Genomic DNA, 14,697 nt, shown 5'->3' on the forward strand with positions numbered 1-14,697 from the left:
AGGTGCAGCGGGATTAGGCGAGTTACTCGGGGAAGCTGGCACTATCCATAGGGATCCCAATACATTAGTTCAGTTCGATGTAATGTCGAACATGACTGACTGATAGAGAACGTCTAGGTTACATTAGCCTGTACCTCCGCTGAAACGGCCGGGACACCATCTCAGCTCCTAAGCAGAAAACGTAATAACGTAACATTAAACGTAAGCGGTGAGTGGCTTGCTATGCAAAATCTCACATTGGCGTGTTCTGTTACCACTCAAATGTAATTGGGCTTTAATGCGAGATCACAATACATCTCAGTTCCTTCCTTCAGGGAATGGGGGTTACATTAGTAACCTAGACATTTTCTTTCCTGTGTCTTGACATGTTGTAGAACCTGTCCCTTTTTAGTTAAAAAAACAACAAGAGCTAAATCCAACAGTCTTTCATTACATCTGATAAAAGCTGATTTTGTCACTCTCAAAACAGTCAGACATGGACTAAAAGATTCAAAACTATAATTTTGAATTCATTTGATCTTTAAATGGTTTAAAAAAATAAGACTTTAAGAAGATGGAAAGCTATATTCAGTGATAAATGTGTCTGTGTTTTTCTTTGTATGTAGAATCAGCTGGTTCAGACACAGACAGACGTTCATCAGATGATCCAGGACAGACTGAAGAAGATTCAAGAGATCAAACACTCAGTAGAGCTGAGAAAGGTTTGTGCTTCGATCAACCCGAGTTCAAATCCTGACTTATGGTCGTTTCCGATCCCTCTTTCTCTTTCACTTTCTGTTCACTCTCTAACTATCCTAGCAAAAAAATACATTTAAAAAAATTATATGCATCATAATAGTTCAATCTATTTAATAAAAGAGTTTAATTAAATTGTGAGTTCAGCCATCATCTAGTAACCCTTGTGTTGCTCCAAACACATATGATTTTTTCCCCATAGAGCACAAATCTGTTGTATGGAGTTCTATTGGAGTTCCTCAACAGCAAGTCCTCAAGAGCAGCATGCAAAACATTTATTTTGTGTTTCACTGAAAATCACACATTTTAAGTGACATAAGGTTAATTAAAGATGATAGAACTATCCCTGTAAATAATATGTGAATACAGAATAGATTAACAATTAAAACTGTTCTCAATCATCAGAGAAACACGGATATAGAGAGATCCTCCAGTGTTGAGATCTTCACTGATCTGATCCGCTCCATTGAGAGATATCAGTCTGATCAGCTGAAGATGATGGAGGAACAGCAGAAAGCAGCAGAGAAACAGGCTGGAGATCTCATTAAAGAGCTGCATCAGGAAATCACTGAGCTGAAGAGGAGAAACACTGAGCTGGAGCAGCTCTCACACACTGACAATCATCTCCATCTCATACAGGTCTGTCAACATCTGTCTCAGTCAATATGTACAATATTACAGGACATACAGTCTGTTCTGTAAGGTCCATCCAGTTGACCCAACAATGGTGTATCTGAAGGTTTCCTGTTTGTTGGTCGCTTGAGTGATTTAATTTCAATTACACTTTTATCTGACCCAATTTTATCTTGACCTTAAATTTAGGTTGGAATGTCAATGGATTATTGGTTATTTAAAATGTATCTAGATATTTGATTATTCTATTTAACTCTTTACTTTAGATTGTACTTGTTAATTCAGATTCCAATGTCGCTCAGAGTCTCACACCGGCTGTTAACGTGAATCTCACGGTCGAGTAGAACAGTCCAGGATCAGTAAACGAGGAATCAGTATAAACAGGGAAACCGCTCAGAAATATCAACCAGGGTGAAACAAGACTTCGCACTGAAGCAGTGGAGAAGGGCTGTATAAATAATCCAGGTGATGAGAGGCAGGTGTGCAGATAATCAGTACCAGGCATGGGGTTATGGGAAATGGAGTGAAAATGTGTAATGTTAATATTCAGGAGATGGAGCCCTCTGGTGGCGAGTGGGAGGAACCACAGAGGCTTGATTTGTGACACAGAGGTTATGACTAATAATATTTAAAGGCCACTAAGTCAGGTAAATCTATAATGCCAATTACATAATCATATCGAAGATAATCAATACAAAACATCAAATGCTCAGAAATAAAGAGTAAAAGATGCATTCCTGAAATCTGAAATATACAGATCATAATGTATAAAAGACACTCAGCATTACGGGCTGATCAGACTACAGAATCACCCTGAGCCATTTGCAACATTTCTTTAAATACTCAGAACAAGAGAGAAAAAAACTTCCTCCAAATGGAGGCACGAAACAACAATTGGAATGTGCATTGATCAAGATCCCAGACTTGGGTAGTTTAGACCTTATTGAGGACCAAAGGCAATTTGCATGAAAGACCCTGGTAAAGGGCTCTAAACTCTCTAACTTTGGTCTATTTCTCTGGAAATGTGGCCATTGTTCCAATCGCACTGAGATGATACCATCAATGATACCAAACATGAATAAAATTTCACCACTTTTGAATAAAAAGCAATATCAAGTCTGTAAAACTTGTCAAATCTCTGTGAAACACAACAAGCGTATGGGTGAGATTGAACTCATTGAACAGCATACACACACCTGGACATTTGCAGCGTGCGGGAGTGGGCGGTCAAAAAAATAAAGCGCGGGTCCCGTAGTCCCGCGATCCCCCGATGTGCCTGAGTTAAAAACTGAGTTAAATCGGAGTTAAAACCTTCCGGGGTGCGGCTCTGCTGCTGACCCAGTGCTTCACGTGTTAGTTGCTTGTTGTTTGTTTTGTGTTTTTATGCACAGTTTTTATATATAGTTATTTTTATGAACTCAACATGAAGCTTCGCAATTTGGATAGCGACATGTCTGCCAACATTTTATATATTCACGGCCGGCTCAGGAGTGGATACTATAAATGGCGTCCTCGTTTACACCAGGGAGGAACTCTTACTATCGAGAGAAATAAACCAGTCCATCGGGCGAATCTGCGCGAGGATTTTTCTGGTTGTGAGCATTCTGAACGGTCGCTGCATGAGAGCTTTGTTCAAATATCTCAGATCTAAGATAGGTCTGAGAGCTCCGTCCTTCTTGGGCACGAGGAAGTAACGGCTGTAAAAGCCCGACTCGCTCAGAGAAGGATGTACCAGTTCTATTGCCCCTTTGCACAGTAGCTTTGCTATTTCAGCACGAAGTAGGTGTGCTACTTCCGTACTCACTCTCGTCTCGGTCCGTGCTCGAAAGCGCGGGGGACGGCGAGCGAACTGTAGCGAAAAGCCCTGCTTTACTGTGTTCAGCACCCATTCTGACAAGCCTGGGATAGCTTCCCATGCTTCTGCATGTATAGCTAGGGGTAGAATGGCCTCTGGGTTCCGATCGCCGCACTGCGTGGGGTTGGGAACCTGTATTAGAGGTATCGGCGCTTGCGCTCTCTGTGCCTGAATACGGCGGCTCGCTGACAGCGGTGACTGGCCGGTCGCTTGGGACGGAGAACATTTCGTGGCGAGAAAAAAGGGGCGAAAACGACCGGCTTTCTAGGCGATGTCCTTAGCTTGCTGGTCGCTTGCTTCGACGGTGGCGGCTTCTCTCAGAGTCCAGCGATGCAGAGAGCTTTGCTGAAGAGATGAAAATCAGGGAAGCAGCCCGCGAGCCCGTCCTTTTATACGCTAAGCCACCCCCATTCTGGCGGGCTGTGAGCACCCCCATTGGGCACCCCCATTCTCGCAAAGCGCCCTCATTGGGCGTGACGTCACGCAGGGCTCAGTGGTAGGCTGCTGCAGTTGCCGCAGGACAGCCAATGAGCGCGCTAGATAGCTTGCTCTAGGTCTGCTAGCTGCTGCACTGCGTTGACAATAAATACAAAAATTAAGGATAATTTTTTTGGCTTCATATCTCGAGAAAAGATGACTTTACCCATAGCGTAAGCAACTTACGCAATACGAGAGAACCTCTCGTAAGAGAACCAGTGACCAAAGAGATACAACTGTGGACGGATCAAAGTGAAGAGGAGCTTAGAGACCGTTTTGATGAAACCGAGTGGCAACTGTTCTTTGATGAATGTGAAAATGTACATGAAATCACAAAGTTCTAGTTTAAGTCTCAGCAGAGTCCATGGCTTACAATGTATACATATGCAGTATAGAATTTCTTTGTTTTGTATGAATGTACTGGCAACATCTGTTGTGCATTAGGAAGGACCTCTGTGTTCGAAGGGAGGAAGGTAGAGATGCGCGGATGGGCTATTATTTCATCCGCAACCGCATCACAAAAATCATCATCCGTCCACCATCCAGCCGCACCAACGTTTTTGACCAATTTTCAAAACCGCACCCGCCCGCCATCCGTTGATTTGTGTATACATATATTTTTCATTTGATTGGTTCAACCGCCCGCCACCCGCCCGAATCTAATTAAAATATTATTTTTCGTCACGTCATCCGCCCAATCTGCGGTTTATCCGCGGAGTCCGCGGCTGTAACCGCCAACCGCGCATCTCTAGAGGAAGGGTCTTTCACTCCCGATTCTAAAGCATTTGTAACAGATTGAAAGTCTGTTTTAAATAAAATTAATTTTAAATAATTTTATATAATCATTTAAAATAATTATTTTATTTCAAACAATTTAAAATAAATCTAGATTCCCGGCCACACCAACACAGCGAGAAAGACACAAGAAATATATAAAAATAGTATTTTATTATTTTAAAAGTTAAGTTTAACAGGACATAAAAATCACCATCTCCTCCTCAAAAAACAGGGGAGACAATAAAACCATCCAATATTCTGTCCCAGGGTGAAATAATACACAAGTCCAGTCCAGCCTGGAATTAGCTCCGTGTTTCCCCTGTCGCCGACACAGAATGTCTGCTTCAGCGGGACCTCAAATAGCCTATTCAATCCAAAAATCCAGGACCCGGAATTCCGTGGCGCCGCTCTGCTTCTGTCAGTGGAGAGATCGTAAAATCAATGGGTAGCCTGCTCGTTGCCCGGGAACTTTAGAACAGTCTCGGGTGACTAGAGTGACAACTTTCCTTTCCTATACTTCAAGTGGGCTCATCAACAATACTGTTGTGTCTGCTGCTCTGCCGTCGGCCCCTGGATCTGGCACTTTCGCAAAAATTAACAACAACTAACAACAGCTTCTTTAGCTCAAATGCTAAAAACACACGCGCATCAGTGTGGGATAAAAGAACCACTTCCCTTTAGTCTGAGTTTTGTGCACGTTGACACTGCAGAGTCTGGGATTTGGCTCCACCAAGGGCACAGGAGATCCAGTCAGCAACAACACCGAGGGAAAAGAAGATCAGCAAACCAGTCCGCTGCAGAACACGGCACGTCCATCTGTCCAGAGCGTTGTCTTTTTTCAAAAGGAGGTCTAGCTTCATTTTATTGGGAGTGATCTGATCAGCTGGCAAATTAGATCGCTGATGTGAACGGGGTTCTACAGGTGTGTCAATTAGTGTTTGTTGTTGCAGTTTGTGAAGGAGGAAAAACAGTACTATCAATGGTCCAGCAACATCACAGCAAACAAGGGGAAACCACAGCAAACAATATAAAAGTTAATCCACAACAAACAATATAATAAATTAATCCACAGCAAACAAATATGAAAGTGTTAAGGCAAAAATCGCTATATCAATCAATAATTTCCAAAATAAAGTAAAGTTAACCATCAATCATATGACACATTGAAGGGCCATTCTGGGGTGCGTTTCCCGAAAGCATCGTTGGCCAACTATGGTCGCAAGTTCATCGCAATGTCCATTGAACTCTATTGGTAACGACGGAACTTGCGACCATAGTTGGCCAACGATGCTTTCGGGAAACGCACCCCTGGTGTGGAGATCTAGCCGGAAACTGACCACATATGGACTTGTTATACAATGTACAGTGGGTCAAAAAAGTATTTAGTTAGCCACCAATTGTGCAAGTTCTCCCACTTAAAAAGATGAGAGAGGCCTGTAATTTTAGGTATACCTCAACTATGAGAGACAAAATGAGAAAAAAAAAATCCCGAAAAATCACATTTTTAAAGAATTTATTTGCAAATTATGGTGGAAAATAAGTATTTGGTCAATAACAAAAGTTAATCTCAATACTTTGTTATATACCCTTTGGTGGCAATGACAGAGGTCAAACGTTTTCTGTAAGTCTTCACAAAGTTTTCACACAGTGTTGCTGGTATTTTGGCCCATTCCTCCATGCAGATCTCCTCTAGAGCAGTGATGTTTTGGGACTGTTGCTGGGCAACAGATTTTCTATGGGGTTGAGATCTGGAGACTGGCTAGACCACTCCAGGACCTTGAAATGCTTCTTACGAAGCCACTGCTTCATTGCCCGGGCGGTGTGTTTGGGATCATTGTCATGCTGAAAGACCCAGCCATGTTTCATATTCAATGCCCTTGTTGATGGAAGGAGGTTTTCACTCAAAATCTCAAGTTTTTACCAAAAAGTTCTATTTTGGTTTCATCTGACCATATGACATTCTCCCAATCCTCTTCTGGATCATCCAAATGCTCTCTAGAAAACCTCAGACGGGCCTGGACATGTACTGGCTTAAGCAGGGGGACACGTCTGGCACTGCAGGATTTGAGTCCCTGACGGCATAGTGTGTTACTGATGGTAGCCTTTGTTACTTTGGTCCCAGCTCTCTGCAGGTCATTCACTAGGATCCGCTGTTTGGTTATGGGATTTTTGCTCACCGTTCTTGTGATCATTTTAACCCAACGGGGTGAGATCTTGCGTGGAGCCCCAGATCGAGGGAGATTATCAGTGGTCTTGTATGTCTTCCATTTCCTAATAATTGCTCCCACAGTTGATTTCTTCACACCAAGCTGCTTACCTATTGCAGAATCAGTCTTCCCAGCCTGGTGCAGGTCTACAATTTTGTTTCTGGTGTCCTTTGACAGCTCTTTGGTCTTGGCCATAGTGGAGTTTGGAGTGTGACTGTTTGAGGTTGTGGACAGGTATCTATTATACTGATAACGAGTTCAAAGGTGCCATTAATACAGGTAACGAGTGGAGGACAGAGTGGCCTCTTAAAGAAGAAGTTACAGGTCTGTGAGAGCCAGAAATCTTGCTTGTTAATAGGTGATCAAATACTTATTTTACAGAGGAATTTACCAATTAATTCATTAAAAATCCTACAATGTGATTTTCTGGATTTTTTCCCCTCATTTTGTCTCTCATAGTTGAAGTGTACCTATGATGAAAATTACAGGCTTCTCTCATCTTTTTAAGTGGGAGAACTTGCACAATTGGTGGCTGACTAAATACTTTTTTTTGCCCCACTGTATTATATATGATGTCATGTATGTTCCTATTGACTAAAGCCAAAGACTTCCCTTCATATATATATATATATATATATATACCCAGGATTTGGGGCTGAGAGCTTCTGCTAATAAAGGCCGGAATGAGGCACTTTGATTGGAGTCTTAATTTCTGACAATACGTTTTTGAGGGGAGGATCTAAATACTATTATGGGGAGAGAAACTAGGAAACCAATGTATTCTTCACAAGGTGTTTCTTTTGCAGAAAATCTGAATGTCTTTTTTAGTGGGTTTGATGGTGGAACGCGTAATATTGATTGTGATAGAATATGCCTTAACATTCTTACATATGAGCCTATTATTCTTAAAGAGTATGACATTGTGGCTAGTCTCGCTTGTATTGAGCCAAATAAAGCACCTGGTCCAGATGGATTAAAGGGTTGAGTGCTAAAGGATGGTGCATTTCAATTGACTGGTGTTTTTACACAATTGTTTCAGCTCCTGTTAAATAATAAGGTGGTTCCGTGTTCATAGAAATTATCAAATATTGTTCCGGTACCGAAAATATCTAATGCTACTCAGTTAAAGGACTTTAGACCAATAGCTCTTACATCTATTTTGGGTAAAGTATGGAAAGCTAACTAGGCATATTAGGACTGATGTTAATAAAGATTTAGACCCTGCTCATAAGAGAGCTAGGGGCACTGATGACGCCACTTTAACCCGATGCAATTTAGTGTCTGAACATGTTCAACAGACCACAAATTATGTTATAATTTTATTTATAGATTTTAGTTTAGCGTTTAATTCATTTAAAATAGATGTTCTTTTACAGAGATTACTTGATTTAGGGGTGAATGGTGGCCTCATCTGGTGGATTAGAGACTTTCTTTTAAATCGTCCACAAAGAGTTCTCGTTAATGGTAAAGTTTCAAATGCATTTGTTGTAAACACAGAAGTATCACAGGGAACTATATCTCCTTTATTATTCTCATTGTACATAAATTAATTTAAAATTCACAATACATATTTTAGTCTACTTAAATACGCTGATGATTCTTGTTGGCCTTCTGTACAAAGGTGGAACCGAAATAAATAAATTGTATTAAAATGGTGCAAATTGAGTGCACTTGAGATAAATTTGCATAAAACTAAGGAATTAGTGATTAGTAGAAACAAATGTGAATTCTCTGAAAAACTGCAACCCTTGATACTCAGTGGATACCAGGTAGAAATAGCCAATAGTTTTAAATACTTGGGAACATTCACAGATGTGTTGAGTACTTTGAGTTTTGCTGGAAATGTGGATTATGTTTTTAAAAAGGAAATGCAGAGATTGCTTCTTATTCGGAGGCTAAAACAATTTGGCGTGAGCAAGAATATTTTAGAGATGGTATAAAAGAATCTTGTGGAGAGTATTATATCTTTTAATATGACTATGTGGTATAAAACAAAGCAGAAATTGTTTAGGGTGCTTAATGTAGCTAGCGCAAAGACACAAAGACAACTGAATGAGATATATTTATTAAAAGATAAACAAAAAGCATTGGTAACACTGACGGTGGAGCTGTGCTCAGGAGTAAAGCGGACGAATATTCACAATATGACGTCACACTCTGTGCGTATGTTATAAAAAACATAAGTTAACATATAAACAATACTTTTAAAAAAAATAGCCCACTTAAAGTGTTTATTACAAATAAATGAATAAATGCAAAAAAAAAAAAATTATAAATGTAAATGAACAAAAATTTGCGTTGCATTTACAACCAGCATCCATGACTGAATGTGTTTGTATTGTCCATGTCTCAGGAGATCAAAGTATCTTTGTGTTGGTTTCATTCCTGTGTGTTTGTTTCTTGTGCTTCAGTTCAGTTTAGTCTTAGGGACTGTTTACACGACACCAGTTTCAACAAAAAAATTACAACTTTTTATGCGTTTTGGCCGTTCGTTTACATGATAACAGCGTTTTTGGGTGCCTAAAAACGCAACGTTTTGAAAACAGTTCCCTTTCGAAGGGAACCTCGACAATACGTCATCGACGTTATGGGGGATCGCCTCAGCGTGACCAATTACTGAAGTACCTGTGGAAACCCGCCAATCGGATTGGCCCGCGTCAGCCGTGACGTGACTCTCTGGCGTGCCCAGGAAGTATAAATAGAGCGCCCAGAGAACATGTCATCCTCTTTTCGTCTTCAGGGACTGATTTACTGAGTGCTGTAAGTTGGTAATTATGGAGAAAGCTAAGAAAAGATACAGGAAGTGCGTTGACCCGTGCGAGAGGTGTCTCGCACCTGGTGATTCACACAACCTTTGTGTTTGGTGTCTGGGTGAAGAGCACGCGCGCTCTGCTCTCGAGGGGGCGGAGTTCGCACACTGCGAGCGTCTTCCCTTGAGGACGCTTCGTTCTCGTCTGTCCCTCTTCTCGAGGGGAGAGGGACAGTCTGCTTTGCCCCGCGGATCGGGCCCCTCTCGCGCCGAGGCCGAGAGAAGACTCAGAACGTGGGGATCACAAAGAGACCTCGCTGACGAGTTTGAGAGAGGAGTGAATCTCTCTCAATCGTCAGCGCGGGACGAGCTGCTGGCCGATGATGATGCATCTTCGGCATCTTCTAGGCCAGCAGGCAGTGCTCTTCTGGCGTCAAGCCAGGGCGAGCAGGAGGAGCGCGAGGCGGGCGAGGATGCTGAGATGCTTGAGCCTGCCCAGCCCTCCTGCCCCGCGTACGAGGAATTGATGGAGGTGATGGAGCGTGCCACTGCCAGGCTCGAGTTGCCCTGGCAGCGCGTAAGAGAGGAAGCTGCTCGTGGAAGGCTTGACGAGCGCTTCCTCTCTGGCCACACCCCATCGATTCCCGGGAGCCTTCCATTCCTTCCCGACCTCCATTCTCAGGTCGTGAAGGCATGGAAGAAACCATACTCCTCGCGCATTCATCGCTTCCAGCGTTTGAGTTATGCAAACGTGGAGGCGATGCAGGAGCATGGTTACGCGTCGATGCCTCCCATTGAGGATTCCTTCGCCAACTATTTGGCGGGTGAGGGGGCATCGACGTTAAGGACTCCCACCCTGCCATCCAAACCCCTTCAGACCACATCCCGTTTGAATGGCAGGGCGTACGCGGCGGCAGGTCAGGCCTGTGGTACACTGCACACGATGGCCGTGTTGCAGGCGTACCAGGCTGACCTGCTGAGGGACCTGGACCAGGGTCAGGGCTAATCCCCTGATGCGGTGGCCGAGCTGCGCCGCACCACAGACCTGGCTCTCCGGAGAGGCACCTGTGGGTGAACCTGGCTGGCATCGGGGAGAAGGAGAGGACTTTACGCCGATGACGTATTGTCGAGGTTCCCTTCGAAAGGGAACGTCTCAGGTTACAAATGTAACCTTTGTTCATGTAACAAAGGTTACATTTGTAACCTGAGATGGTTTCAAAGTACAAGTTTTGATTTATAGAACATTTTATTCCTGAAAACATGGTGAAAAATAATCTTTTTTTTCTGTCTGTTGACAGTATTTTCTGATTTATGGAGTGAGAAAAGGAGAAATCCAAAATCCCCTCATTAAAAACCTTTAACTAATTTACATATTTAAATATTTCGCAAAGGTTTTAATAAAGAATATATTAGCAATTTTTAAGTGATCAATCAACTAGGCAAGGCAAGGCAAGTTTATTTATATAGCACATTTCATACACAATGGCAATTCAAAGTGCTTTACATAGAAGAAATTAAAATAATAAAAAGAAATAAGAATAATTAAAACAGTTTAGAAAAATAAAAAAAATAATAAAATACAGTACAGTACAAACAGTCGGACGAACAGTGGCACAGTGCTCATTCAGTAAATGCATAGCTAAACAGATGTGTTTTGAGTCTGGATTTGAATGTGACTACAGTAGGAGCACATCTGATCTCCTCTGGAAGCTGGTTCCAGCTGCGGCTGGCATAATAGCTAAAAGCAGATTCGCCATGTTTAGAGTGAACCCTTGGTATTTCTAGCTGATATGATCCTAATGATCTGAGTGATCTGTTGGGTTTATATTCAGTGAGCATATCTGCAATATATTGAGGTCCTAGGCCATTGAATGATTTATATACCAGTAATAATACTTTAAAATCAATCCTAAATTTAACTGGGAGCCAGTGTAAAGACCTGAGGACTGGTGTGATATGTTCATATTTTCTGGTTCTGCTCAGAATCCTGGCGGCAGCGTTCTGTATGAGCTGCAACTGTCTTATGGTCTTTTTGGGAAGGCCAGTGAGGAGTCCATTACAGTAATCCACCCTGCTGGTGATGAAAGCATGCACAAGTTTCTCTAAGTCTTGTCTGGAGACAAAGCATCTAATTCTTGCAATATTTTTCAGATGATAGTATGCTGATTTAGTTATTGCTTTGACATGACTACTGAAACTAAGGTCTGACTCTAGTGTCACACTAAGATTCCTGACTTGATTTTTAGTTGTTTGACCCCTAGAGTGAAGGTATGCGTTCACCTTGAGAACTTCATCTTTGTTTCCAAACGCAATGACTTCAGTTTTGTCTTTGTTTAATTGAAGAAAGTTTTGACACATCCAACTGTTGACTTCATCAATGCATTGGCACAGGGAGTCAATGGGGCTGTAGTCGTTAGGTGATAGGGCTAAGTAGAGCTGTGTGTCGTCTGCATAGCTGTGGTAAGAGATTTGGTTCTTTCTCATTATTTGGCTCATTGGGAGCATATACAGGTTGAAGAGGAGTGGCGCAAGAATTGAGCCTTGAGGAACTCCGCATGTCATGGATGTCCACTCAGACTTATGGTCTCCTATACTCACATAATAACCTCTCCCATCTAAGTATGACCTGAACCATTTTAGGACTATCCCAGAAAGCCCCACCCAGTTTTCCAGCCTGTCCAGAAGTATGTTATGATCGACAGTGTCAAATGCAGCTGTGAAGTCGAGTAGCACCAGCACTGATAATTTGCCTGAATCAGTATTTAAGCGAATATCGTTTATTATCTTTATGAGCGCTGTCTCTGTGCTGTGGTGCGGTCGGAAACCAGATTGAAAATTGTCAAAGTATCCATTCGAGCTTAAGAATTTGTTCAGCTGATTGAAGACAACTTTTTCAATGATCTTGCCTATGAAAGGAAGATTTGAGATCGGTCTATAGTTGCTTAATATGGTCTTATCCAGATTGCTCTTTTTCAGGAGGGGCTTGACAACTGCAGTTTTTAGGGAGTTTGGAAAACTCCCAGAGAGAAGTGAAGCATTTACCACTACTAGAAGATCTGCTTCTAAACTGTTTAACACACTTTTGAAAAATAATGTGGGAAGTGTGTCAAGAGCGCATGTTGATGTTTTAAGGTGCTGTACGGTTTCTTCCAAAAATTTTGCCATCAATTTCTTTGAAATCAGACATCGTAACTACTTTCTCAGATGGATTGATCTGTCTGACCCCAGCGCAACTCAAGGATGTGCTGATCACCTTTCTGATATTATTGATTTTCTCAGAGAAGAAAGAAGCAAACTCACTGCACTTGTTGTCTGAGAGCATTTCACTGGGAATCTGGCTTGGGGGGTTTGTCAGTCTCTCTACAGTAGCAAAGAGAGTGCGTGTGTTGTTTAGATTACTGTTTATAATATTTGAGAAGAAAGTCTGTCTAGCTTTGCCCAGTTCCATATTGAAAGCATGAAGGCTGTCTTTGTAGATGTTATAATGGACTACAAGTTTTGTCTTCCGCCACATGCGCTCTACTTTTCTGCATTGTCTTTTCATATTTTGCACTGTTGTTGAGTTTCTCCAAGGTGCTTTTTGTCTGCCACTCTTCTTCCTGACTTTAACAGGAGCAATATCATCAATTACACCTTTAACTTTTGAGTTAAAAGAATCAAGGAGAAAATCAACAGAGTCTGCAGATATGCTTGGTTTTAAGGATATAGCCTTCATAAATAGCACACTAGTGTTCTCATTTAAGCATCTCTTCTTGACACACACCGATCTAGCTTCAGTGGCAGGAGAGATTAATATATCAAAGAAAATACAGAAGTGATCAGACAGTACTACATCCTTAATAACAAACGATGAAATATTTAGACCCTTACTGATAAGTAAATCTAGAGTGTGTCCACGATTGTGTGTGGGTCCATGTACATGCTGAGTCAGATCAAAAGTTTTTAAAACAGTTTTGATTAGGGCTGGGTATCGTTCAAAAAATTTCGATACCAATACCGATACCGATACCTTGATTTCGATACCGGTTCCTGATCGATACTTTTTTCGATACCAATTTTATGAAATCCATTTTAACAAGATTACATAACACATTACCTCAGAAAAACTTTGGTTTTATTTTTTCAGTTTGACTCATGCTCCTTAGTCAGTGCACAAAGGAACAAAAAAAGCACAAAGGAACAAAATATTCCTTATACATATACATAAGGTACAAAATATTTTTTTTATAAAGAGCTCATGCTCACCAAAGCTGAATTTATTTCATCAAAAATACAGTAAAACTTGTAATATTGTGGAATAGTATTACAATTTAAAATCTTATTTGAATATATTTCAAAATGTAATTTATTCCTGTGTTGTCAAAGCTGAAATATGAAAACAGTTTTTGGAAGGTCATTTTTGATCACTTTAATGCATGCTTACTGAAAAAGAATTCTGACCAACACGTTTTTGAACGGCAGTGTAGGCCTACATTGTAGGTCATTATTGCAATATAAACACAGTCAGAGTGATCAACAAGGTATCTCTTCATTTACCAGTCGAAGACGCAGCAACTTTCTGCTCTTATGTTTACTCCGTGCACTGTCAAGGGCTTCATTATATCTGTCGCGGTACCGTCTTTGCAGCCATTATTTTACCACAAATACTGCATCGCACGCTGTTGGCATCGAGCCTGGAGAAATGTAGCCACACTTTTGATCGACTTTTCCACATCTTTAGGGTATTGTGAGTGTGTGTGCTTGCGTGTCATTGAGTATGTGCGCGAGTTTGTGTGTGTGTGCTCGCGTCCATGAGCTCGCGTCTCCTGAGAATGTGCGTGGACAGTTTGTGTGCGCGCGCGCGTCTCATAAGAGTATGTGCGGAGAGTTATGTGCGTGAGCGAATTTAGGCGTGTCGTTGTGCATTTCATATGTATTTGTTTGAGCACTGACGTTGACGAGTTAACCCCTTAGGTATCGAAATCTGGTACCGAAAAACAAGTCATTTTTCGATACTCGATAGTATCGAGGCAATTCGGTCGGTACCTAAAAAGTATCGAACTCGGTACCCAGCCCTAGTTTTGATTTCTTTTGCCATATTGTTTTCTGCATTATCTATGTGGATGTTAAAATCTCCAGCAATGGCAAAACAGTCAAACTCTGAGGTAATTGTTGATAACAGTTCTGTAAAGTCCTCAGCAAAGGATGAAGAGTATTTTGGAGGCCTGTAAATAATAAGTAAAATGCGTGGAGCACATTTTAACCCAATACCCAGATATAACTAG

The 14,697-nt window shown here is 41.5% G+C and overlaps 1 protein-coding gene across 2 annotated transcripts in view; it reads left to right on the top strand.

Annotated features, from left to right (window-relative positions):
- LOC311285719 (E3 ubiquitin-protein ligase TRIM39-like) overlaps positions 1-14,697 on the top strand; it is a 48,024-nt gene that overhangs the window by 20,827 nt on the left and 12,500 nt on the right. For both annotated transcript variants that reach the window (XR_014626400.1, XM_084435757.1), the window contains exons 3-4: positions 606-701; positions 1,141-1,374. Coding sequence is in view for 1 of the 2 variants with exons in the window: in XM_084435757.1 (XP_084291883.1) it covers positions 606-701; positions 1,141-1,374 (330 nt within the window). In the remaining variant the exon portion in view is untranslated. The remainder of the gene's footprint in view (positions 1-605; positions 702-1,140; positions 1,375-14,697) is intronic.

The sequence above is a fragment of the Rutilus rutilus genome, assembly GCF_951802725.1.
Source record: "Rutilus rutilus genome assembly, contig: SCAFFOLD_58, whole genome shotgun sequence".
Classification (NCBI taxonomy): domain Eukaryota; kingdom Metazoa; phylum Chordata; class Actinopteri; order Cypriniformes; family Leuciscidae; genus Rutilus; species Rutilus rutilus.